General features: G+C 42.2%; 1 protein-coding gene across 2 annotated transcripts; it reads left to right on the top strand.

Annotated features, from left to right (window-relative positions):
- Positions 1-463: 463 nt before the first annotated feature.
- On the top strand, positions 464-17,172 carry LOC121269911 (hyaluronan and proteoglycan link protein 3-like). 2 transcript variants are annotated; one of them, XM_041175035.1, is made up of 5 exons: positions 464-602; positions 6,881-7,031; positions 8,110-8,475; positions 9,529-9,831; positions 11,597-17,172. In XM_041175035.1, exons 2-5 carry the CDS (start codon positions 6,911-6,913, stop codon positions 11,881-11,883), a joined length of 1,077 nt encoding a protein of 358 aa, XP_041030969.1. In that variant the 5' UTR covers positions 464-602; positions 6,881-6,910; the 3' UTR covers positions 11,884-17,172. The 2 variants fall into 2 exon arrangements, with proteins under 2 accessions (XP_041030969.1, XP_041030970.1); XM_041175036.1 differs by lacking the exon at positions 464-602 and adding an exon at positions 6,377-6,521.
- The last annotated feature ends 8,923 nt before the right edge of the window (positions 17,173-26,095 follow it).

Below are 26,095 nucleotides of genomic sequence, written 5' to 3'. Positions count from 1 at the left end.
ACATTAAATTAGATGTGTAAATATAGCGGGGTTGATGTATAGATAGGAGACAGAAACAGTGTAATTTAACAACTCTCCTTATTTATTGATCTAATGCCAAACGTATTCTGCACAAAGTCGTTTTTATAAAAGAAAGTGGCTGGGCAGATCCTAAAATACATCAAAGTTTAGCTTCTAGTTTAATTCAGACTCAAGGAAGGCAGGTAGATTTTTTGGTCGCTCGGAGGTGTTGAGCACTCAACATTGTCACTGAATAGTCTAAATTCCAACGGCCTTGGCTCTGTTAGTGCAGACGAGCCCCCTACAGCGGACGGGCAGACATGATTCAGGGAGAGATCTCCTTCAAGAACATATTGGTTAACGGCAGGACAAGCAGGGTGGGCGAGGAGGGGCTGCATTAAGGACGGAGCGTCACTGAACTGGCTGCTGACGTTGTCTTACTGCCCCCCCACCTCCAGTTTTTTTTTTATAAAGTACAGTTATTAAGTGCCACAGATTTACTACAAGCTTTGGGATACAAAGGGACAGCGGCGTTTGGCACAAAGGGGTGAACAGTTTGCAGGGGACATCCTGAAACACAGCGACAAAAATTGTTCATCTTTGTAAGTAGCAATGCATTCTCTTTTTAAAGAGACAGATTGGAGCTGTTTCAATCCACTTTTATTTTCAGACCTGTGGTTACTTATTTTAATGTAGACTCAGCTTTAGTCGATATATAAGGGAGAAAAAAGTTTGCAAGTTTCCTTTCAAAGTTTGCGACAAGGGAAAAAAGGCGAGCAATTTTTGGGGAGGGGTTGATGTGAGCCTTTTGGGAAGATGTGAAAGAGTTTCAGAGGGGGGAAGGCAAGTAAGTTGTTTTTGAGTGAGGGGAAGTGGGACCATTAAATAAGGAGCAAGGGTCCTTTTGGTAGTAAGCTACCTGTTCAGAAAAAACACAAACTGTAATCATTGTTATAACATGTGTTAACGAATGGAAGAATTAAAATATATTCCTGTACTTGGTTAAAAAAAATGACTTTGTTTTCTTATATTCGAGTCCCTTTTTCATTGGACAATGAATGATATTTTAATAGCTTTTCTGACAATTGAAACAAACCAGAACAATGTGGAAACAGCACATTTTATTGCAACATTTCAATCAGATGAATTTTGTTTTTTAAGATTTCTCCCTATTATTTAATTTTTAAAAAAGTCATTGTTACTGACAGAACTCACTATGAACTTAAAGTTGCAATGTAGATTGAAACACAAAGGTGACATATGAAGGAAGATTGCTCGCGTTGATGGCTGGTTTGCGGTACAGTTAAGAGGTTTGTGCGGAAGTGAAGTTCTGAACTTTTTGAAACTTCGAAAAATTCCCAAACTTTCGGCCGAAGTTTTTTGAGTGAAGGAAGCGGCTGTCTGCAGCGCGCTCTGCTGGCGGCGCTGCCACTCTGCAGCTGGGAGGATGGCAGGCGCCCCAGAGACAGAGAGCTGGACTCATGGGCAGCTGCAAGAGCCTTTAGCAATAGAAATAAAACCACACAAGGCACATCGAATTAGTAATTCCAACGAAAAAAAGACTTTCCAGATGCACTCAGGTGTATGCTATTTTAATGCATTTTTTTGGGAGGGTGGCGGTTAGTTTAGCTGGTTTTAATTTGGCTAAATTGTGATGTGGACATTGGTTATTTTTTCCGCCTTGTGATGTATCTGCTTGGTTCCATAACATGTCGAATTCCTTTCCCAGCACGAGATGCAAAATCTTAAAACCTTCATTTAAAATCAGTTATCATAGTGTGAAATTTCCTTTAAAATGTACAATTAAGAAATTGTTGAGGCAAATATTTTCACTGCAGTACAGCATCTGATTGTAATACAAATTGACAAGTCAGTAATTGAGAATGATTCCATAAAGTATTTTTTTATTCGTTCATGGGTTGTGGGCGTCTCTGTTTCCCAGCTTTGGAACAAAGTGTGAAAATATGAACAATACTTTGTGCTAAAAAAGACAAAGTTTTGTGAAATAATCTAATTTATCGCTTAAATTAACTATTGGATAAAACTCTTTTCATATCTAGTGGAAATAAGCACCAATTTTAAAAAGCTTTAACACTGGGGTTATTGCTTTAATCTGAAAGTTTTACGATCAACCCATTTTGGTATTGAGCATTATTGCGTGGGCTCGAGATGTTTACAGCACAATGCTGGCTCTGAGTTTCACAATCAGATGATGGTTTCAGGGCCCGAGCACATAATCCAGACCAAGGTTCCAGTGAAGTACTGAGGGAGTGCTGCACTGCCAGAAGTGATGTGACTTTAAACCACAGCGCTCGCAGCCCTGCTCAAGGGGGTTATTAAAGATGTCCTGATGCTTTGAAAAGAAGCACAGCGAGTTCTCCTGGTGACCTGGTCAATGTTCCTCCCTCAACCAGTACTAGAAAAAGCAGATTATATGGCCATTCATTCATTTACTAGTTGTAGGATCTGGCTCTGTACAATGGGTGTGCCGTGTTTCCCTATGTAGCCATAGTGTCTACCCACCAGAAGTGATTCATTAGTTGTGAGGTGCTTTCAGATATCATTTGGCCCATTGAATCCATGCCAGCCCTTTATAGAGTGACCCAGTCAGTCCCACTCCCCTCTCTATCCCCTTCACCTGCAAGCTTATTTCTCTCAAGTACCCTTCCAGTTTCCTTTGGAAATCATTCATTGTCTCCACTTCCACCAGCGAGTTGCAGGTCATTATCACATGTTGCACAAAACAGTTGGTGAGTGTTGCTGAAAAAAGACATTTGTCGAAGCTTTTTATCTTGCACTTATCAGGACAATCGCAAGAAAACCTGATGAGTGAAAGATGAAAAGCTTCAATACAATGTCTTTTTTCAGCTCAGTGCTACCAAACAAAAATGGAATAAAACACAGCAGCATCTATACCCCCTCAGTGTCACTTCCGGTTTTACATGTAGCTCAGTATGCACCCCCACCTTGCTCACAGGACTTGGGAACCAGAGTCTGATTTTGAAATTCAAATTAATTTTCTAAGGAAATAGAAACCAAATTTCTTTAAACCCAGCTTTCAGCTCCTGACACTTCTGGTGAAGTTCCTATTATCATTTTCATATGACCCACCCCAGGCAATTATTTCTTTAATATCGGTATCAGAATGAGGGGGGGGAGGGAGAGTTTGTGCATTCACATGTCTCAAGCATTCATCTGATGTCCCAACAAGGTGGGGCCCACCTGTGATGACGATGGGAACCTTTCAAATACAGGTCTGTGCCACATAGCGTTTTGCCAAGGCTGCTAACTCGCAGTTATCAGGAATAAATGGATGAAATCATGAAATATAATCCACAAAACAACAGCCAATATCCGAAAACCCCGTGCAGTAAGAATGGAATTTGATTTATTGAGTGATCACGAAGCAGGAGCCCTGAGCAATACTCCTGCCACCAGTGTGCAGAATTCTGGAATCTGACTGAGAAAGACTCAGTGCCAGCAGGGGGAGCTGTTTGCACATTGGAAGCCATTCAAAAAGCTCAAGCAATGGGCATTTGGGTGAGAGTTCACAGTAAAACACCCTCGTCCCTAAGAGCCTGCTGTAAATTATCTTCCTATTTCTTTGAGAAATACAGTTTCTGCAGTTGATAAGGTGACATGGAACTTGTTGCCCATGAGGGTGATGGAAGAAGAGACGATGAATGATTTCAAAAGGAAATTGGATAGCCACTTGAGGGAAGTAAACTTCCAGGCTGACGGGGATAGAGCGGGGGGAATGGGACTGACCGGATTGCCCTACAGAGAGCTGATTGGTCTGGATGGGCTGAATGGCCTCCTTCTGTGCCATTCTGACTGTATGTGAGGGCTAACAATGCTCCACCATAGGAGCATGCTAATATGATGCATTACTCCAGCGCTGTGCACTAACAAGAGTGGCAAAGCATCATTGCTCAATTGATAGGGTAGTAGAATGCTCTTTCAGAGAACCCATGCAGACTCGATGGGCCAAATGGCCTCCTTCTGCACTGTAAAGATTCTGTGATTCTGTGAATAGGCACAAGGTGTCAGCTTTGGTTCAGTGGGAGCATCCCTACATCTCAAACAGAAGGTATGCTCCAGAGACCTAAGCAGTAAGTCTGGGTTGACTCTGCAGTGAAGTCTGGGTTGACTCTGCAGTGGAGAAGGTGCTGACTTACAGATGAGACATTAAACCGAGATTGAGCATCCCTCTTGACCCTCTCCTGATGGGAGATCTGCTGTAGTTTGAATTTTCTATGTTGGTCTCTGCTGCCATCTGCTGTTGAATTTAGACATGAAACCTGCAGCATAAAAGCTTCTGTGCTGAATGGTTTTTAACGCAGGAGGTTGAGGCTGGGGGCTCGATTTCAAATATGAAATATTAACTTCTCACTGAACTAATTTAGACCAGAATTTGTTATCCTGGTGCCGCTGTGAGGGCCAGGACTCTTGTCGCATCCTGGTGATTCACACTTGGGGATGTTTTTGCAGAGATCACACTCACTTCTGACAGCCTGAATCATCCTAATAACAAGAGATTTTTATTTTTATAAACATTAATATTCTGTTTGTGCATCAGTGGGTGTGAGTGATGTTAGAACTGGGTGTTGGTGATATAATCAGCACCAGTTGCGTTTCTCAACAGCAACAACTTACATTTATACAGCGCCTCATCTAGCTCCAAGTCTCTTCACAGGAACATTAGAAAAGAAAGCATGACACTAAGCCACATAAGGAGATTTTAGGTCAGATTGTCAAAACTTGGTCAAAGAGGTACGCTTTAAGGAGGGGAGGGTCTTAGAGGAGGAAAGTGAGGTGGAGACGCAGAGGGATGTAGGGAGGGAATTCCAGAACTTGGAGCCTAGACAACTGAAGGCACAGCCACCAATGGTGGAGCGATTATAATTGAGAATGCACAAGAGGCCAGAATTAAAGGAGCGCAGATATCCCTGATGGTTGAAGAGCAGGAGGAGATTACAGAGACGGGGAGAGACGAGGTCATGGAGACATTTGAGAACAAGAATTAGAATTTTAAAATCAAGGTATGGATGGACCAGGAGCCAGTGTAAGTCATCGAGTACAGGGGTGGCAGAGGGATGGGCCTTGCTGTGAGTTAGGAAACGGGCAGCAGGTTTTGGATAATCTCAAGTTTACAGAGGGTAGAATGTGGGAAAGCAGACGGGTGTGCGCTGGAATGGTCGAGTCTGTCGGTAACGAAGGAGTGGATGAAGGTTTCAGTAGCAGATGAGCAACTTCAATGTAGGAAAATATCTCAAGGCAAACCACAGGACCGCAAATATTCAAAAATCAATACTGAGCCAAAGAAGGAGCTATTTGGCGAAGTGACTGAGAGCTTTGCTAAAGGTTGCAGGGAGTATATTAAAAGTGGAGTGGAATATTTCTGTATCTGGACTCCTCGGACTGGAGTTCCCAGTCCCGATGGTGGTGGGCTTGAGGGGAGGGCCAGAGAAATGGGAGCACGTTCCCAGCACGGAGGTGGGCAGTCAAGTAACATTGTTAATACATCAACTGGGAGTGATTTTGCACTCTCTGGGCAGCCTTGACCACATGGGGAGACAGCCAGCTCAAAGGAGATGTCCTTCGTGTGGCAGACTGGTGGTATTATCAGAACCTGGGGCACCAGGCTGCAAAGATTGGGCTGCAAGCATGGAAGGCCACAGTCGAGGTCAAGTCCAATCCAGCAGAGGGGTTTCCCCTCCACCCATAGATATCTCCTGGCTGGAATCCTTGTTATTTGCTTCCTGCTGTGTAGGCCAATGAAGATGCCGCCATTTTGAGATGCCCTTGCAGTCGCTCTGATTGGGTCACTCACATCGAGAGCCAACCACCCCCCACCCCCGTGCTTAATTGGACAATGATTACGCAAGCAGCCAATTAGGAATCCGCCTCTGGGAAGAATGTTCCGCTGGCCTTGTGCCTGGAAAGTATGGGCTTGGAACCACCATATAGGCCTAATGTCAGCTCCCAAAACCCACAGTAACATCCAGCCCCTAATGTCAGCTCAGTGGGTAATTCCACTTCATGTGTGGAGTATTGACCCTGACAGAACTGAAAATCAAAGCTCAGGGCAGTGCTGAACCATGATGCCTTTTACAGTTCAACAGCTTGTTCATACTTGTTATTTAGGCTTGCACACCATCAATGTTCAGGGCCATTTATTTAACAGTAACTAAATAGGCTTTTTGCTTTTAGTATGAGTGTCTAAAGTATTTACTAGTGTTTTTTTGGATTTAGGATTCTTTTATGTCTGTGAAAACCTTGTCAGTGCCCTCTCCACAGATGCTGCCCGACCTGCTGAGTTTTTCCAGCATTTTCTGTTTTTGTTTCAGATTTCTGGCCCCTTGGGTCCAAACTGCTGTCATTCCAGATCCTCCCCACTCGGTGGCGCCAACGAGGCCATTCCTAGTTCCTGCACACCAGCGCCGCTCGGTGGCTAGAACAAGTTATCACAGCAACCCAATGAGATAGGTCATGACAGCGCCACCATGCCGCAAGTACTGGTCAGTACATAATGACATATTGCTCCTGAAATCTCTGAGCCGACTTTTCCGATGGACCTTTGGATTGTTGCTGTTGCTATTTTAAGTTTTTTTTTTCTGGAAGGAGGAAAGTTGCAATTTTCTCTCAATAGAAACGTCACTGAAAATCGCAAACTGCTCGTTTAAGCCTCAAAAAAGCCGGATGTGGTGACTTCAGTTTTGATTCATTCTCATTCATCATTTACCTGGATAATGACTCCCCTCAGCCTCCACATCCTCTTATGATCTGGAGGCTTGAAACCCAATTTTCACATCAACTGACCACTGATTTCCTACTTAAGGCAGCGCTGACCCTAACTGCCCTTGTTTTTCTTTTGTAGACTTGAGGGTTCCGGTGGGGATTTTCCATCATGAAGTTTGCGCTGATTGTGGTGACCCTGCAGCTGACTTGCCTGTCCCTGTGTCTGGCACAGAATGGTGCTTTCTACATTAATGGTAATGGTAATGGCTATAGCAATGGAAACGGCGAGTGTAAGTATTACTATTAACGCCATCATATCCTTAAAATATCCCCCCTTTGATTCCAGTATCTGTTGCACTGTTTGATGTGATGAAGGGTTTTCCAGATGTTACTCCCAGGACCAGCGGAGCCCTTCCCGATCCCATTACCGTTTCACCTGCTCTCTGCTGTGCTCTTCTTAAACAAGATTGGTTGAATCCCTATTTGCGATTACGTTTACAAATTGTTTGTATACATACATGGCTGTTTGGAAAACCCTTAAAGAAATATTTACAGTTATATAGCACCTTACGTGACCCCAGAACATCCCAAAGTGCTTTACAGCTAATGAAGTGCAGTCCCTGTTGTAATGTCGGAAAGGCGGCAGCCAATTTGTGCACAGGAAACTCCCACAAACAGCAATGTGATAATGACCAGATCATCTGTTTTTGTGATGTTGGTCAAAGGCTAATCTAGATGTTTGAGTAAGCCAGCAGTAAGCACATTAGAAAGCATGTTCTCAGGAAGGCCATTTGGCTCATTAAACCCATTCTTTCCACACCCCATCAGAGACTTTATTTCACCTTGTGATAACCTAGTGTACCTAGCTAACTGTATGTTATTTATGTTCAGCTAACTGGACCTCTAGACATTTCCACAGTCCTGGCAGCCAGGAAAGCCCCTCTCTGATTTCCTTCTCTTCTCCCCTGAGGATGTTGACTCATTGCAAGGGGTCTCATTCCACAGGCACTTAACCACTAACCAGAACCTCATTTAAGTGGCTCTTTTCCATGTATGAGCCTAGACACTGAGTGTTAGGAAGGGACTCATCTGTGGAGGGAACTGAACTGAGCTCTGACTCTTGCCCTCATCTGAGTCACACCCAGGGATTGTGTTCAGCAGCAGCAACCCTGGCTGATCTCCCCCCTCCTTAGCCCAGGGCCACTATTGTCACCTTCTGCCTCCATTGAGATCGTAATGGACCAGGGGACCAAACCATGGCATCCTCCAGGTCTCTGTGTCTCAGTGCCACATCAGGCAAGACACTCTCTTTATTTTAAAATGTATCAGTTAAATGTTAGCAGTGAGCAGTTTTTGCTTTTATTTCAGATCACAACAACGTCAAGCTCCACATTCAAACACAGAGGGACAGACAGTTTGCGTACCGAGGGGAGAACGTGACCCTGACCTGTCACTACCATTATGAGCCAGCAGTGAACATGACTCGAAAGGTCAGGGTTAAATGGTCCAAACTCAACATGGATTTCTCCAAAGAGAGTGACGTCATTGTGGCGATTGGATTGCGCCACCGCAGTTTCGGGGAGTTCCGGGGGCGCGTTTACCTGCAGCAGAATGAGGAGCGAGAGGTCTCGCTGGTCATCACTGATGTCAGGCTGGAGGATTATGGGAAGTACAAGTGTGAAGTGATTGACGGGCTGGAGGATGAAAGCAGCATTGTCGAGCTGGAGTTACGAGGTAATCTCTGGACAAGACATCACACTGAGTAAACAGGTGGATTTTAATGAACTTCATGGCCTACCAGCCGCTCGAGTTGGGAAGATAGTCACTTGAGGACTGACCTTTCAGCTGCTCCTAGGTGGCCGATTTCAGAGCAACATTGGCAAAGAATTTCTTCACACAAAGGGCAGTGGAAACCTGCAACTCTCTCCCCGAAATCTATTTGGGCTAGGTCAATTGAAAATTTCAAAGCCAAGTTTGATAGATTTTTGTTAGGCAAGCATATCATGGCTACGAAACCAAGGCAGGTAAATGGAGTTAAGATACAGATCAGCCATGATTTAATTGAATGGCAGAGCCAGCCTGAGGGGCTGAATGGCCTAGTTCAATTCCTATGTTCCTAGACATTTGTATTCTGGATGGTGGGGGTGGGGGGGTGGTATGTCTATGGGATATAAAAAGGGATCAGTTGGAGTTCTACAGGTACTGCACTCAAATGGCCATACATCAAGCATGAACCTAGACATTGGATGCTGGTACTTAATTGAATACAGGGGCTTTTCACAGCCAAGTGAGTCCTGAGCACATCTGAAGCACATATACAGGGGCTGGATTGTTATCAGGAGTGGGAGCCCTGGCTGATTTTCCAGTACCCTTCATTACAGGATGTAACTCTTTTGGGTACAAACACATTTCTATCTGTTCCTATTCAGATGAAGTTAATTTGTTACATAGTTTGCCATTGTGAGATTTGAACTCTTGATCTTGGGGTTGCAAGCCCAGTACCATAACCACTTGGCTATTTAGGCCAAGCTATTACAGGAAGTAGCTGAAACCAATTGTAGTAGCCCAGTTAACACCCTAACCAAGATCAGCTAAACCGGTACGGACCAGGGATGGGTTTTCTTAGTCTAGATGGTCCAGATTGTATCCTGGATGGTGCAGTTATCAACTGAGCCACAAATAACTATTCAAACTTGTAAAAACTCCAGGGTGCTGTGGAACAGAAGGCTTTGCTTCTTGAGCACCTACTTTGTGGAGGCTAACAGCTGCTCATGCCTTGTCTTTCAGGTGTGGTCTTCCCTTACCAGCCACATCATGGCCGGTACCAGCTGAACTTCCATGATGCCAAGCAAGCCTGCGAGGAGCAGGATGCCATGATCGCCTCCTTTGAGCAGCTCTTCCAGGCCTGGGAGGATGGATTGGACTGGTGCAATGCGGGCTGGCTGATGGACGGGTCCGTTCAGTACCCCATCACAACGCCACGAGAGCCATGTGGTGGCAAGGACAACTCAGCCGGCGTCCGGAACTATGGGCAGCGGCACAAAAACCTGCACCGATACGACGTGTTTTGCTTTGCCTCAACTCTGAAAGGTATGGACGGCGGAGAGTTTGTGGCACAACATAAGATAGGGAGATACAGAGCTTCTGGCAGTGGGAAGGCAAAGCGGTGCATCATGGTGGAAGGATAGGAATTTGCGCCCATGATTTTGTACACAGTGGATTGCCAGTCACAAATGTGCCACATGAGATTGGCATGGAGCAGAGGGTAAGTGCCTTCCTGAAGAAAGGAAGGGGAAATTAGAGGTGGAGTCTCTCCTCCAGCCTTGGCTACTCTTGCGTGCCTCCCGTTGATGTTAATGTGGCCTGAGATGAGGTCTCGGGTCTATGACTGCCTTCCCAGTGGCATCAGTGGGACTGTGAAGAGCTTATCACCCATATTCAAGGTTTGGAAAATGCTTGACATGGGGAGAAAGAGGAATTGGGGCAGAAAAATCATACATTTGTAGCTTTGGTGTTGCTATGGAGATCAGTAACCAGTACAATGGGTTTTCTCAAGTTACAAAAATAACTGAAGTTTGCATTATTAAAAACCTGCAAGAGATATCTTAAATGGAATAGAAATTTAGGCTGTTTTAATTTAAATTTGTTTTTTCTACCCAAAGGCTAGAAATGGTTCCATTGTGTTTAATTTATCTTGAAGAGAGGTTTTCTGAATGAATGAAGCATACCACAGGGATATTTTGCTACTTATTAACATTAGGATATTTGACTGTGGAAAGCACCAACACAATCCCACTTTCACTCAACATTTGTGCAATTGCATTTTCCAGCAAGAGTCATTTGAAAGCAGATTATTTACCTATGAGCATTGAAAGCAATTGTGGCTTCCCCTCAGCATAGAGCGGGACCATTGAAGACTTGTTGGTCTGAAGGCCTCAGCAACCATGAAGCCATTAGGGAGGGACACATGCAACACATGATAATGCCACCTACGGTTGACCAGCAGTGCACATGGAAATGTGCCCTATCTTTGGCACTCTTGTTTCTGAGTCAGAAGGTCGTGAGTTCAACTCCTGCTCTCGGGACCTGAGCACAGGATTTAGGCTGACACTAAAGTGCAAGTATAGATGGGGTACAGTGCCCTCATAGTTTCCATCTTTCAGATGAGGTGTTAAACCACCTTAGCTCTCAGATGGACTTAACAGATCCTGTGGTATCATTTTGAAGAAGTACAGGGAAGTCCTCCCACGCATCTTTGCCAATATTCATTCTTCAAGCAACATCATTAAAAACACATGATCTGGTCACTATAGGATCTTGCTGTGCACAATTAGCTACATCAATTCCTACATTGCAACAGTGACCACACTTCAACAAAGCACTTAATTGATTGTTGAGCACTTTGACATGTCCTGAGATTATCACAGAATCACGGAATTGTCACGGGGTAGAAGGAGGCCAATCGGCCCATCATGTCTGCGCCGGCTCTCTGAGCATTTTAACTTGGTGGAAAGCTCCTGACTTTTCCCTGTACCCCTGCGAATTTTTTGTATTTAACTAACCATCCAATGCCCTCTTGAATGCCTCAATTGAACCTGCCTCCACCACGCTTCCAGGCAGCACATTCCAAACCCTAACTACTCGCTGTGTGAAAAATTTTTTCTCACCTCACATATAAATGTGAGACTTTCTTTGTCAAATCAGCCCTTGACATGTTGAATAATGGTGCTGAGGTCCCTAGATGAGAACTAGGTACACTTGCGCTACTTTGCTCTGTGCACTATTGTTGGGCAGATTTTTTGGTTCCTTTACTGACTCCAATCTTTTTTGCCAATTACCTTGTGTCTTTTTCTAGGTAAATTGTACTTCCTACGCCATCCAATGAAGTTCAACTTTGATGAAGCGGTGAAAGCTTGCCACGACGATGGGGGCGAGATTGCCAAAGTGGGCCAGCTCTACGCTGCCTGGAAGTTCCTCAAGTTCGATCGCTGCGAAGCTGGGTGGGTTGCCGATGGCAGCATTCGCTACCCCATTGCCTTCCCGCGGCCCAAGTGTGGCCCAGCAGAGCCTGGGGTTCGCTCTTTTGGCTTTCCGAGGAAGGAGAATGGGAAGTTTGGGGTCTACTGCTTCAAGCTGAGCTAAAAGCCCGGGGTGTGGCTGTGTTGATCACAGGAGGACCTGCACTTGAGTCACCCTCATTGTTTATAGAGCCAGTACTCATCTTTAAAGGTGAAATCAGATTATTTAAGAAAAGTTAAAATATAATCTTCGTGTTAGGATCCTGAACCTATTTGGAAAATCCTTCCTAATTTGCATTTATCTGAAATTTTCCGTACACATATTTTTTTGATTTTCATATTACATTTGCTTACATTCATTTCAGGAGGATTCTATTTAATGAAAACATAAAATCGAGCCTTTAAGAATTCACTAAGGCAGCTATGGAAAACCGATGTTTTCTATTATACTGTGAGACTTCATATTATCACTTTTTGCATTCAGAATCTCTGTTCCATTGACTCTTCCCCTGTTCCCCTCTCCCCGAGCTCCTTTCCCCACTGCTGTGTCCTCACGTAAGAATCTGGAATGATCCAAGCAGTGATCCCAGCCATATCAACCAGGGATCTAACCAACTTGTTTGGAGGGGATGACCCCAGGAGTGGGATATTGGGTTGCATTTTTGGGCACCAATCTGGCATATGTTTGTCCCGTGCAGAGTGGAAATTTGAGATATATCAAATGCTCCCTCTCGATTACAATCTATTATCCTACCTACATCATAACACCCACGTTGAAGAACTGATCTCAGCTCCACCATTGACACTTAACAACCAATTTACAGAATAATTACAGTCCAATGTTACGGCTCTGTAATATATCTACTCACCATCTCGAAAAACAGGAAAGTAGATCCAGCCAAGGAAACCTCTGGCCTTCACTTTGCAGCTTAAAATCTACAGTTTTGTGGATAATGTCTTTCAAAATTGACTTTTTGTATATCTTGGATTCACAGTTGGTAAAACTCAGGGGTTTGCAATGCCAAAGCTAAAAAAAAATGGTAGAACGATATATGGACCTCCTTTGACAGACAGCTCTTCTTATTGAAGAAATTAGAGAAGCAGGCAATAGATCTAAATCTCCTCATCCCATTAGGGTTGCCAACCCTCCAGGATTGGCCTGGAGTCTCCAAGAATTGAAGATCAATCTCCAGGACACTGCTGTCTGTAATCCTGGAGAAAAACCATCAGGACAATGAAAAAGATTGTCTTTTTTGTTTGTCATTTCCTTTGGACTTTTCTTTTTACCAGATGTAGAAACATTGAAAGTGGGAAAAACTTTGTTGGGCTGACAGTCAAGCATCATCCAATTGGGTCATGAGTAGTTTTGCTTTCCAATTGGTGTAGGAAGACATTGTGTCACAAACTGGATGTGTTTGCAGATTAATGGCTGGAGCATTGGGGCAAGTCATTTAATGAAATCTCCAGGAATATACTTAATGATAGTTGGCAACCCTACGTTCCATTGAGATAACAAGGATCATCAGACTGAGATGGTCCTCTTTTTCACCCAGCCCCTTATCATTGCGCCCTCTATTGGGGACAACGGATATCATTCAGTTCTAGTAGGAAGTAAGGAAGAGTAGTCACATATTCCATAATCCAACTACATATCTTGAACTAAGCCATCAAGGATCAGCACTCTTGTGCATTCATGCAATAAAGTGACACAAGGTAAATAAGGGGTAGTCCAGGGAAGACCAGCTGACAGAGGTATAGTCAGGAACATTACAAACTGTTTGTGTGTGCAGGGAAGAGTATTTATCCCAGATCACATGTACATGGTCAGATTGGTCCTGTCTGGTCCACCTCTAATCTTCAATAAGCTAAAGGCTTATGGGGATCACCTCAGCTTCAGTCTGATTAGTGTGTTTAAGGCCCATAAAATGTTGGGACAACATTGCACTCTAAACTTGGCCAGTTTGAGATTAGATTTGGAGTGGGGTCACCAGTGGATCTCAGGTTTGTGGGTGTGCACTTGAGTTCGGGCAGAGCCTTCTATGTCCTTCTCCTGAAAGCATCAGTGGGCCAGTCCCTTCAGCAGCCCATAGTATCTTACCCAAGTGACCAGCTGTTCACCCACTGGAGCACAGTTGAGCCCAATCCTGTCCTTATCCACTGTTCATAGCAGTCACTGGGCAGAAGTCAAGGGCAAGAACGCTGGCTGTTTTTTTTGTCCTTCCCCCTATTTCAAGGGCACTGCGGCTTATGATAACACCCCTAATCCCTGCTTTGCTTGGATCACAGATCAGGGATCAAACCTGGCACCTTCAGCTCTGTGTGGTTCACCCTATGTGGGGCATACATATTGAGCCATCAGAGGAGCTGCAGTCAGGTTCTGAACAACCTTGGGAGTCGAGGAACATTTTAAATTCAATTATGCTCTGATGCAATTCATTTAACACCCACTGTCTTAAAAGGAAATGTCTGATTTCACCTTTAAAGCGTGAGCACTTTGAACTACCGAGAAACCAAATGGCTATGTCCGGCTTGTTCCCCGGCGAGCAAAGGAAATCTTTCTAATGATTAGAGTTGATGTTCAGATTGAATGAAGATGTCTGCAGCAACCTATCATATTGGGGGGAGGGGGGAAGTGGGGGAATTATGAAATTATGCATTTTTCAAAGTTTATGGATATTTTAGAATGTTTTATTAGTTTGAACCGGACATCATCATCATTCGAATCTGTTTAGATACCTTGGCCAAACATGATTCCATAGTACAGTAAGGTCACTTTCACATTGCTGTTCAGTTTCACTGGATTCTCACATTCACGCACTTCCCAGCGGAGTCACTGGATAGGGAGTGAGAGACAATGAGTTGCCATTCCCTCACCCTCCCTGCTCCTGGCCCAAGGATTCCAAGACCAGTTGTGTTGCAGCTATCCATCAGAAAGTGGGAATCTCTGCTAACCTAGCACAAATGGGGAGCACACAGTTTGGAAACATATTTTTCTGTACCTACAATACCCGAATGAAGTTATGCGCAGACTGGATTATGTACATATGTATAAAAAATAGTTTGAAAATGCCTTCCATCTAAAAATATAGACCCTTCTTGTGGTATTTATTCTATCCAGAATCTTTATTCTAAACCAAATATTCATTTAAAGATAAATAGGTGCTGTAATGGGCAGCAAAATGCCTGTGTTTGATAATGTACATTGGAGTAGCAGAGTACTGCATCTCTTGGATGTATTATTCTTATGACATTAGACTAAGTTTTTATGCTGATTGGGGGAAGTAAGTGGACAGCAGGGCATGCTAAACCAACAGGGGTTGGATCATTGAGTTGGATTTGATTAACCCCTTCCATGCCACAACATTCCACAGATAATTGCAGACTGGCCGACATCTACAATTCTGAAATGCCAATAACCGCGTGGTGCTTTTATCTTGTCTTTCAGCCAAGAGAAGAAAGTATTTACTCTTTGCTGGTGGTGGGTTTGTATATGAAATCAATCTGGGCAGCCCCAACCCAGTTCCCTCTGGTCAGGGGCACAGAACTGTAAACTGCCCATCATTAAACTCAATTGCCTCTAAATTGAGTGATCTCATTCAGGAAAGTCATAAGAATAACTGATGTGGGAAACAGACTTCTCACAATCACATGGTTGAAATTGCCACTATGGTGAGGATTCCACTAATACCCCACCATTGCTTTGACACAGTTCTATTGCAAACACCTCATACCTGCAATATGCAGGATCTGTAATTGTTAAAGACATATTTAAAGATCTTTACTTTTGTTGTGTTTATCTTCAATTTATTTTGCCTCGGGAGATGTAGAGCAATGGACAGAACAATGAGGTCCTCTGCAAATTTAACATCAGGATGGCCATGAGGTTCATGTGTACTTATAGGTGACCATCCCTTTCCATCCTGTGGTTTTCTTGGCATGAGTTGAGAATCAACCACCCCTTAGGGTTTTTGCCTGGCATGCAGTGGATTGGACATTTCTACAAGGCACCTAAACTGCTGCTTGTGGGCAGCCAGATGCTCTTTTGACATTTACTCCAAAAGGAGATCTTGGGGTGGCCATTGGTCATCGCTTGCTATACTATAGATGTCCCACCTCTACTCTTTTATGTACTCAAACATGGAACTCTGGGGGAGGTACATATAGACTCAGCAAATTCCTGTCAAGGGATAGACCCTAAGGTACTGGCTTGCTCGTCTAGGGCCATGTTAAGGAGTGCAGGGCCTTGGAGGGGTGGGACGTGATCTGTGATCATCGATCCTCACACTCTTGATTTCAATTGTACGGTGTGCTTGAATTCCCTTTTCACTTGTGCCATGATTATGAAATGTCTTGACTCCAAATAGCATCCTTTTTTCCACTTGAAGAGCAAGAAGAGAATCGAATAACACTGCTGCCCACTCTGGTGGCTTTTCCAATTAGACCAACTGTGAGTAGAAGTCCAAGACTCGTGGAGCAGTAACTCTTACTGATGCTCAGATGGGATGAAGGAGAGGTGGTCAGCAAAATGGCCGGTGTATTTATTAATGAGTGCCTCTGGCGTTGATTCGTGACCATGCTGCTTCTCTTGAATGCAAGTAACTACCTATAAACCAAATTGCCCTCAGACACAACTAAAGCACAGCGGTTGGTCAGAAATCTTTCCTATCCACTATTCTTTGCCTCAATGCAAAAAAGAAGCAGCATATTATTCAGTCAAAGACTTCAAAATAAATGATCAATGACAGAAGGCCTCCCTCATGCTAATGTTACCTATTATTTAGATCCTTAGCTATTCACTAGTCCTGACACTTCTGTTACCTCACACTTAGTACATGCTGTTATCCTAAGATGTTGCTTATATTGTATTAAAAGACATTTTTATCATTTAGACTATGATTACATATTGTGAATTGCTCATTATCGACATTTATTGATCCTCTCTGATGAGATTTGTTTAATTATGTAAACAAAAGACGCTTGACAAACTTTGATATTGGAAAAGTGTGTTTTTTATGTTGACTTGAACCTCTCTTTATGATAAAACATTTTTAGACTGTATATATTTTCAAAAAACACAGGCAAAGCCAATTCAGAATATTGAGTCAACTCATGTGTGTTCTGTTTCAGTGCTACAGAATGCATGCCTTAATGGCCTCAACTTCAGACAAACTTGAATTTATTTTAAGGAAACTTTTTTTTCTCTCTTGACAGGAAGACTAGTTTTCTTAATGTTTATGTATGGTAGTCTGTGGCTAATTATCTTCCAAAAAAAACCACAAAGGTGTTTGCATTGTTGGCTATATACTCCATGTCTTCATTTACATATTGCTGACAAGTGTACTTTGTAAAAGGGAGCTCTTGTGGATGAACGTTTACATCAAAATACCTTTCAAATAAATAAGTTGTAATGGTTCAAACATGGCCTGTATCTATTTATACCAAAGAGATGAGATTAAAACCCAAGACCAGTTTACATGGTGAGACTGGTACGGAAATTATTATTTAGAGTTATGAAAAGGCGGAAGAAATAAAATTAAAATGAAACATTGGGTGGAATAATTTGTTGATGACAGAGAATCCCAATAGCATAGGCTATACAGAAATGGACCAAACACCACTGCAAATATATTATTGAGGCATAACGGTGATTAAAAGGTTACTATATCAGAATGATAAACTCTCTTAATAAAGCCTTTATAAACAAAGGGACACAAAAAGTGTCATTAGCATCTACCACCAATACATCTGGGTTTATCTGTACAAGTAAATGAGGTCCTGTAGGGTCTGGATTTTTGCTGAGCTGGGCTTACTCAGGAGCCTTTCAAAAATGGCGGACGGGTGCCGATTTTGGGATTCCTGACCCCATTCCCGATGTTTTCAATTTTCAGGAGTGCCTTTTAAGGACGTGGGCTGGTTCATGTCAAAAGCCCGCCCCCTGAAGTGCTGACCTGGTGGCCTCATTGCGGGCACAGGCATGTCCGAAGCCTTTGCAATTTTCATGGGGCAGAAAGTTTTGCTCGGTGGGCAGCCACGCAGCCAACCCGCTCGAGTGTGACATGATGGGCGTTGATGTTGGCCAAGCCGTGCCGATGCCAATGTGCAGTCATGCGATAGTTTGGTCGCCTGCTGACAATTAAAAGGCCTGTTAAGGCCATGAAGTAACCAATTAAATTAAAATTTTTGCTGCCCATCCAAACTTACAGTTGACGGGCAGGCGAAAAGGCCAAGGGACCTTTGCATTTTTTTGGAAACCCCACCCACAGGCGGGATGAAGTTTCCAAAAGCAAATAAAAATAAAATAAAAACTTTAATTTTTCATTAATAACATGTCCCTACTCATGTGACAGAGTCACATGAGGGGAACATGTTTTATCATATATTTATTTCCTTTATTATTTTTTGTTATATCTTCATCTCCCCGAAGCAGCTCTGTGCCTCAGGGAGATTATGCAGCGCTCACTTGTGCACATGCGCAGAATTTGTGCTTGACCCGCTTGCCCTCCCACCGTCCGCACAGGCGGCGCTCAAACTATGGCATTTCCATGTCCATTCACCCACTATACACTGTATTGAAGCAATGAGCCCTATAGTGACAGCTGGATGTGTAAAAAAGAAGCTTTACAAGAACAGTCATTCGTTAATAAAAATATCTTCTACCACAGCCTGATAAAAGTGTCAATTATCCAGGTCTTTTAAAGTTTCAATGGTAGAAACTGCAAGCACTTGAAACCTCTTTATCTTGTGTAAATAAACATTGGGAAATTGACACTAGAGATCAGTGAGCCAGAGCTGTCAATCAAGCAATGTTTTCTCTGGGGGTCAGGTGTTTCAACAGGCTAATGGATTGCTGGTGTTTCAGCCAAGCCTTATTATGTATTCTCGGTTGAGAACCCAGACATTGATTAGAGTGCTAAAACAAAATAAAACAATGAAATCTCCACTGGCTCTAGGTGCCTCATGTGAAAACATTTGGACCTGAATTTTTCAGCCAGCATGCAGTTGGGGGCGGGGTGGGGGGGGGGGGGGACCCGACACCAAGGTGCGTATAATGATATGCGATGACGTCTGGCTGATAACTGATAGGCTGATTAAGGTACTTAACAAATTAAATAATGTAATTGTTTACGCTGCTGGTCCAACCTTAAGGTTGGCGGTCAGGTGAAAAGGCCAAGCGGCCTCCATGTTTTTTAGGAAGATTCATCCACGAGCGGGATGACGTTTCCGAAAGCTTTCACTACTTAAATAAAAAATTTTCTGAAATATAAAACATGTCCTATCTCTTGTCGCATGAGGGGACATGTTTACTTAAGTTTTCAAACCATTTATTCATTTATGTTAGAATGCTTCAATCTTCCTGAGGCAGCTCTGTGGCCCAGACTCTCCCTCCTTCCCCCGTCCCCGCAGGTAGCGCCGAGTGGTACGGCTCGTGTCATACGCTGGGCTGGCCTGCGTAAAATGGCAGTGCGGAGCTAATCACAGGCGGTGGCCACCCCTGCCCACTTCTGCTAAGCCTGCCCGCCACCTCAAAATTTCAGGCCTCGATTCCTTGTGAGTGCAGACTATTTAGTTAAGGGGAGAGCTTCCTTCCACACTGACAAATACATGCTCGTTTAACTTGTTGAAATGTGTGTCTGGTTTATGCCTGCTGGCACCTCTGATACATCAGTACAGTTTTACTTTTCAAAACCCTAGTACAAAACATTTACAAGCTTGTTGCATTGTATCAAGGGATTATGATGTACACAAGTTAAGGAGTGTGAGGAGGACCATCTTAAATGTTAACTAACTGTGTCTTTGAGCTCCATTTCTCTCCAAACTGAGTAGTCTGTTTAAAAATCATCGTTATCAATCAGGGCTTAATTTGATTCTTAAAGTAAAAGGCCAACATCTAATTTATTGCCCCATCTAATTGCTTTTTGTTTTGAGTTCTCAGCCTACAGCTGAAATCTGCCACAAAAAAAAAATATTTTAATACTGCACATTCCGATCCCTTCGCCTCACACAACAGATTTTGGTTAAAAAATGTTTGTTGCAAGATTATATAATGAGCTGTTGACAGATTTATTTGATGATGATATTTCTGTTACAGAGAAGGATTTCAGGCTTCGGGTTAGGTGATGTAGTTATTTTGTTTATCTTTTTATTTGAAAATCAAATTCTTTTAAAAAGTTTATGGCTGGAACATTTAATGCAATCTGATTTGTCAGTAGATTTGAGTAATTATCTCTACCACCAAAGATGGGTGGAGACAGTGCTCTCACTGCTCTCACCCTGTTTGTTTATCTATTTGTAAACATTATATCTCAAAAATTAATGGACAGATTTCAACAAAACTTGGTATAGCTTATAGCCCAAGGAAGGACCGAATAGGTTTTGGTGAAGATGTGAATCCAGATCTAAATCTTGGAGTTTTTTTAAAAGATCCGTTAACACTGGGAGATAGGCTAAATTGACATTTTTAAAGAATATTGTGGGTTGTTTTTTGATTATTGTTTGTTTAGAATGTTGTGGGTTGTTCCAGCTGCTGTGGTGGAATTTGTCGCAGCTGTCAAAATTTGAGCAGAATTTTCAAAGCAGGTTGTTTTTATCTGGTTTGGTTCTGAAGCCTCCTCAGTGAGGTGGAAGCTCTTAATAAAAATATTTCCTTTTTCACTTTTGTAGTTACAGAACATCAACTGGGCAGGGAAAATCCTCAAGAAAGAGCTGTGTAATCATAATAATGGGCAAGATTTTTACCTCTCCCGTGATCATGCCCTGACCGCAATTTCATGTTGGCTGGTCAATTAATGGCCGGCCAGAGTGAATCGCGTCCTGCAATGCTCGGCGCTGCCTGGGTTGGGAGGGGAGGTTGGGGGGTAGTTGGGGGGGGGTGGGGTGGGGGGCGTTGGTGGGAGGTGGGGAGGAGTGCAAGCTGCCTCAGGGAGCTGAAGATTTTTAACATTACAAATAAAGAATGCAAAAATAAGGAAAACATTATCCCCTCATGTGACTGTCAAATGAGCAGGGACATGTTAAAGATGAGATTTAAAAGTTTCTTTTAAAATCACTGGTCAAAACCTCATCTCGTCCGTGGATGAGGTTTTGCAAAAAATTCAAAGGCCTCTTGGCCTATTCACCCGATGGCCAATTACAAATTTGGAGGGTAGGAGAAAATTCAATTCAATTAATTAATCAATGGGTTTAACAGCCCTCTTAATTGTAGGTGGGTGCACAACTGACTCCTGTGGGCGCCTGCCGACCAAGTGCGCGACGATGTCGGGATGCTCGCTTGATGTCATCACGGACTATTTTCTCCCTTTCGGGTCAGGCGCACGCCTGCCCAACGAGAGAAAAATTCTGCCCAATGTTGTGTTACCACAATGTGGGCAGATGTATGTGCTCTACTGAGTGTCCTCTTGGTGATTATACCTTTAGGACACATAGTCCAGATATAATCAATATAGAGAGACACTGTCCCTTTCCTTCATAAGGATGTAGGACCATGCTTTCTTAAAAGTAAAAGGTGAACACCTGATTGCTGGTCTCAATGTGAGCTGCCCGGCCTTTGAGCTCTCCATGATAGTTCAATTTGGTGGACTTAGAGGCAGTGCTGTGTTGAGGTGTTTCATTTTATTGGAAAAGCAAAACACACACTAGCCTTTGACTTTTCTCACAGGCTAAGGCTTTCCAGTGTCCACAAGTATGAGAACAATGAGAAGAAGCCATCTTTGTCCATCTCTCTTACACTGTTACTTCAATCTATGTTGCAGATTGATGGTATTCATGGGGAGCCTTGTGCTGCTCTGCTGAGTGAGAGAATGTGGAAACTAACAGAGCACTCTGGTGTAAACAAAAGAAGCAAAAATACTTCTGTTCAACATTTCTTTTGATTCAACATTGAAGATCTCAATACTTACTCATAAAATTCATTGTGTTGTATGGTTTCTTGGCCTTTGTTTCCCTGGTATTTTTTGAATGTTAATCAAGTTAGTGGAGCAAGAGGATGGAACACTTTTATGCTGCATGACAGGTACAGTGAAGTCACCCACATCAACAATGTGCATTAGCTCCTATCCAAGGAAAAGCACTTCCTAATGAGTTTATTTTTATCTCCTACGTTTTTGGTCCTTTCAAGTTAGATAGTGAATTAATGCTGAAGGAGCTGTTTTATGCTAGATAGATATTACCTCACATTCACTTCATGTAGCAAGTTAGAGTCGACAGAGACAAGGAACTTTCATTCCATTGCTCTTGACTGCATTAAAACCCAGGTCGCAAAGAGCATCCAAAAGTGCATTAACATCAAATGAACTCATTCCTCTTATTGCACATTATGGCCATGATGAACCATTCTCTAAATTATAATGCATCACGGATTTGCACTTTAGCTGTGATTCTTTCAATAGCAATGTGTGTAAAAAGCAACAATTGAATTTGAATTGTCAAAATGTTTTAAACAATTTTGCTAACCAGGAACTGATGTCTAGAGTGATTTATTTAACAAGAGTAAATACAATGGGAAATGGTTTTCACCAAACACAGATACTCGTCAATATTAATTTGATTGTAGCTGGGTGTCTGTTGGATTTGAAAAGTACAATGACTAGTTTTCTGCGTGTCAATTCTTCCTTTCACCATGTTGAACTAATTTCTTTGATCAGTGAAATGTGAACTTGTGACTGAGTTTAGCTTCCTCTTTACTACTGAGGTCAAGAAATAAATAAATGGCTACTCCAATGGTTCAACTTTGGCTCATCCTGGACAGCAGGTGGCTTTACTTATTCCTGAAGAATTCCACTTTAAATAAACTTCCTACATCTGGTCTTCCTGCAGGAACCATTCATCTCCTCACAGTGTAAATATGCAGCATCTGGACATGTCCCTTGCTGCACTCAGTGGAACTCAATTATTGTCTGACAGATGTTCTTTGCATAGGGCAAGTTGACCATACTGTATTTCACTCCTCCTTACCAGCACCATTCCAGTGGAGCATACTTTATCTGCTATTCAGCTGTACCCATGAAGTACGCTCCTATATTAGAATAATGGACAGCCTTGGGCCTCAAGGCCAATGCTATCCCAATTATGTTATTGTGAAGCTTATCCTATGCTTACACATCTGTGTTCAAAAAAATTGTCGGTTGTTCCTGTTTAACTGAGACCTGGAGTAATTCTTGATGTTATTATGTGAACAGGTGATGGTGAGTCAGTAGCCTGTTTGACATCTCTCCTGATGATTTCAATGGAAGTAAAATTTGGAAGACATATAAAAGGCATTGCTGACTCACTATATTCAGTTTTAAACTATCACACAAAAGTCAAGACCCTCCTCACTGTTGTTTGAGTTTGGATGGTCACTGCTGTGGTTCTTAGCCTAGGAAGGTAAGAGTTCCAACTGTAATCAATGATCAGGCAGCAACACAGGTCCTCATTTCTAATGCCCATTTCCCTTAGTACTTCATTACAGTGAAATGCATGGCCAACTGATGCGACCTTTTGGATCTCAACCATTAAAAGCAGTCATGGTAAAATGAAGATAATGGGCAGATGTTGTGTTTGGTTGCCAATATGTCTCAATTAGTGCCACTGGGCAGCCCTAGGCAGGAATTATGTTCCACTTGTAGGTGGACTGGCAATTCGTTACTGCCAATTTATGAAAACCACCAGAGAAGAATACTGTCTCTTGAAATGTAATGTGTCTTTATATCAATGATAGTGTGAAAGTTCTTTTGATGCCAGTCAGTACAACAGGTTTCCGAAAGCTCATTTATGGACCTGACAGCCACTAATTCTTTTTAACTGATTATTGGTTTTGTTATAATGGAGAAAGGTACATTGTAAAATTTCTACTGATTTGAAGAGGTAGGCTGGAAATAAAACACAAAGTAACACCTTATTCCTGCCAACAGTAACCTCAGGGTCGATAAAGAGTCTTTGGCTAAACAAACAGTACAAAATGTCAACTGCAGCATTTACAAGTAGGTCCCAGGATTCAGCGTATGAAGGTGATTACAGATTACAGATAGGGTATACATCAAACAAGCAAACTTTAGTGTGTGATACATATACAGCATGATAAAGCAAGACTCACAATAAAGATGCTACGACAATAAATGCTATTTTCAAACTATATTTCCTATGACTGGCCTGCATTGAATACAATGTTACAGCTTTTGTAAATCTACTTTAACCACACAAAATCATTGATCACTGAATTTTACAAACAAAAGTATGAATTTGAAATTATTTATATATTTTTTTTAAAATTTGAGCATTTTATCTACATATTTAACACAATGAAATCAATGATTCTGCCAACATTGGATTGGTTTGTGATAATATTAGAATGCGGTGCAGATTTCAGAGTCCAACCATAGTATCCCTAACAAAGAATCGAAATGTGAATGTGTTATTTCAGTTATAATCATTTTTATCACACTGGTACAGTAATTTCCTCCTACAGAACTCTATCATTAATATACCCTGTGATGTACTGTATACTGGGTATTACCAAGTAAAAAGACCCTAAACCCCAGTGGCCCATAATTCATCCTGCTCTGCTGTACTTAAATGCAGCAGGAGTGGGTGAACCTAATGGCTAAATGGATACTTAATGTATATTAAACCACATAGGCCATAAAAATCCCAATTCAGGGTCTCAGCTGTGTTTGATTGGACCATCTCAGGCTGGGTGATAGTTGAAGTGTGTCAATTGACTTCAATTGCCTTGGGCTAGAGAATGAAAATAATAACACCTAGTTTTCCCGTTCCTGAGCATTATCCAATATCCTTTAGTATTGTGTTTGAATATTGGGTGAGGCTTGGGTTGGGCTGTACTGTGTGATGATTAAATTGTCTGATGACATTACCATTCACACTTCAAGTGGAGCTACTTGAGAGAAGTAGTGGAGGATTTCTGAAGCAATACCACACTCAGTCATGTATCTTCAGGAGGAGAAAAGTATCACGGGAAAATAAATACTATGAAGGCTTGTTAGGAAGTCCTTCACTTATCTGACTGGTGACCCTGCTAAAGTATTCCTGACCAGAGGTACACGAAAACTAACTTTAAATTATTGAGGTGAAGAGAGGAATAAGTTTACCACTGCTGGTTAGTTCCCTTTATTAATAGATAATCCATATAAAGAACCATCGCTATAAAAACACATCTAACTATAACAAGATTTTTACATTGGGCTCAGATGAATTTTATAGAAAAGCTCATCCGAATACTCAATATGTTGAAAGACAGATTTATTTTCATTAGGGAAGATGAACTATGTATCATGCAGAGGTACAAATGATGTATGTGGAACCAAGGTATTTAACATGCCCTGTGATCAAAAAAACTAGAGGGCACTGAGTAAATGTTAGAAACATTCCAAAAGAAGCAAGAGATTGGAGAAGTTTTTCTTTCCCATTGTGTGTGGATGTGGGTCAGACTCATGGAAAGATTAAAACATTGGGTTTGTTTCTTGAAAAGATATTTTTTTCAAAAAGGAGCTGATAAATGTTTGGGAAGAGGCTTGGAAGTTCAGGGAATAGATTGAGATTGAACACTCTATAAGACTTGCTGCTGGGGCTGGGTTGGATGGTTAATTATAGTCTAGAGATTGAGGATGGGTGGATGAATGAATATTTTGGAGTCTTGCTTGATTATCTTTGGGAATCTGGAAGTACTTATGCAAAAGTTTCCTTTAGGATATTAATTGGGTGGTAAGGTGTGTTGTACGTGGGCTGTTGAAGGAGTTTGCTTGATTGGATGAATAATGTTCCTTTGCTCCATGCTTTACAGTGTTCTTTGGAGAACTACATTTTTTTTCTAATAGTCAGAATCAATTTTATTTTTCAGGAGGACATAATGTCTTAGAACCAGTTATTTATTTTTTGTATGTGCTTCTTAATTTGGATCTATAAATTAGAACATCACCATCAAATTGCACAGGTCAACACATTCCCCAAACAATTTATTGAAGTGAACATTCTGAAGCCTGATCTGTTTGCATGCAGCTATTTTGACCTCTTTAATACATAGCTCCTGGTTGCCTTCCAACACCTCTGTACCACAGAATCCTATCCAGTTCTGATGAAAGTTCAACCACCTGAAACGTTAACTCAGTTTTTCTCCCCACCTATGCTCCCTGACTTGCTGAATATTTCTAGCATTTTCTGTTTTTATTTCCAAATCCACAGTGGAGGCTGATTCCTTCAGGACAATGAAATAATTCTCTCAGTTGCTAGTGGAGGCATTAGTCACAGTTGTGCTCTGTAATCCAGTTTAAACCTTTGAAATGGACTGAGACCTTGGCACCTATTGTCCAATCAAGGGAAGTCAAATGGAAAGTTGGAGTTAACTG

Source organism: Carcharodon carcharias, chromosome 26, assembly GCF_017639515.1.
Source record: "Carcharodon carcharias isolate sCarCar2 chromosome 26, sCarCar2.pri, whole genome shotgun sequence".
Classification (NCBI taxonomy): Eukaryota; Metazoa; Chordata; class Chondrichthyes; order Lamniformes; family Lamnidae; genus Carcharodon; species Carcharodon carcharias.
Note: the sequence above shows the minus strand (reverse complement) of the source record. Positions and strands in the feature narration are given on the sequence as shown.

Coding starts and splice junctions, on each gene's coding strand:
- LOC121269911 (XM_041175035.1), top strand. CDS start 6,911: ATGAAGTTTGCGCTGATTGTGGTGACCCTGCAGCTGACTTGCCTGTCC. Junction 7,032..8,109: donor TAGCAATGGAAACGGCGAGT/GTAAGTATTACT, acceptor CTTTTATTTCAG/ATCACAACAACGTCAAGCTC. Junction 8,476..9,528: donor TGTCGAGCTGGAGTTACGAG/GTAATCTCTGGA, acceptor CTTGTCTTTCAG/GTGTGGTCTTCCCTTACCAG.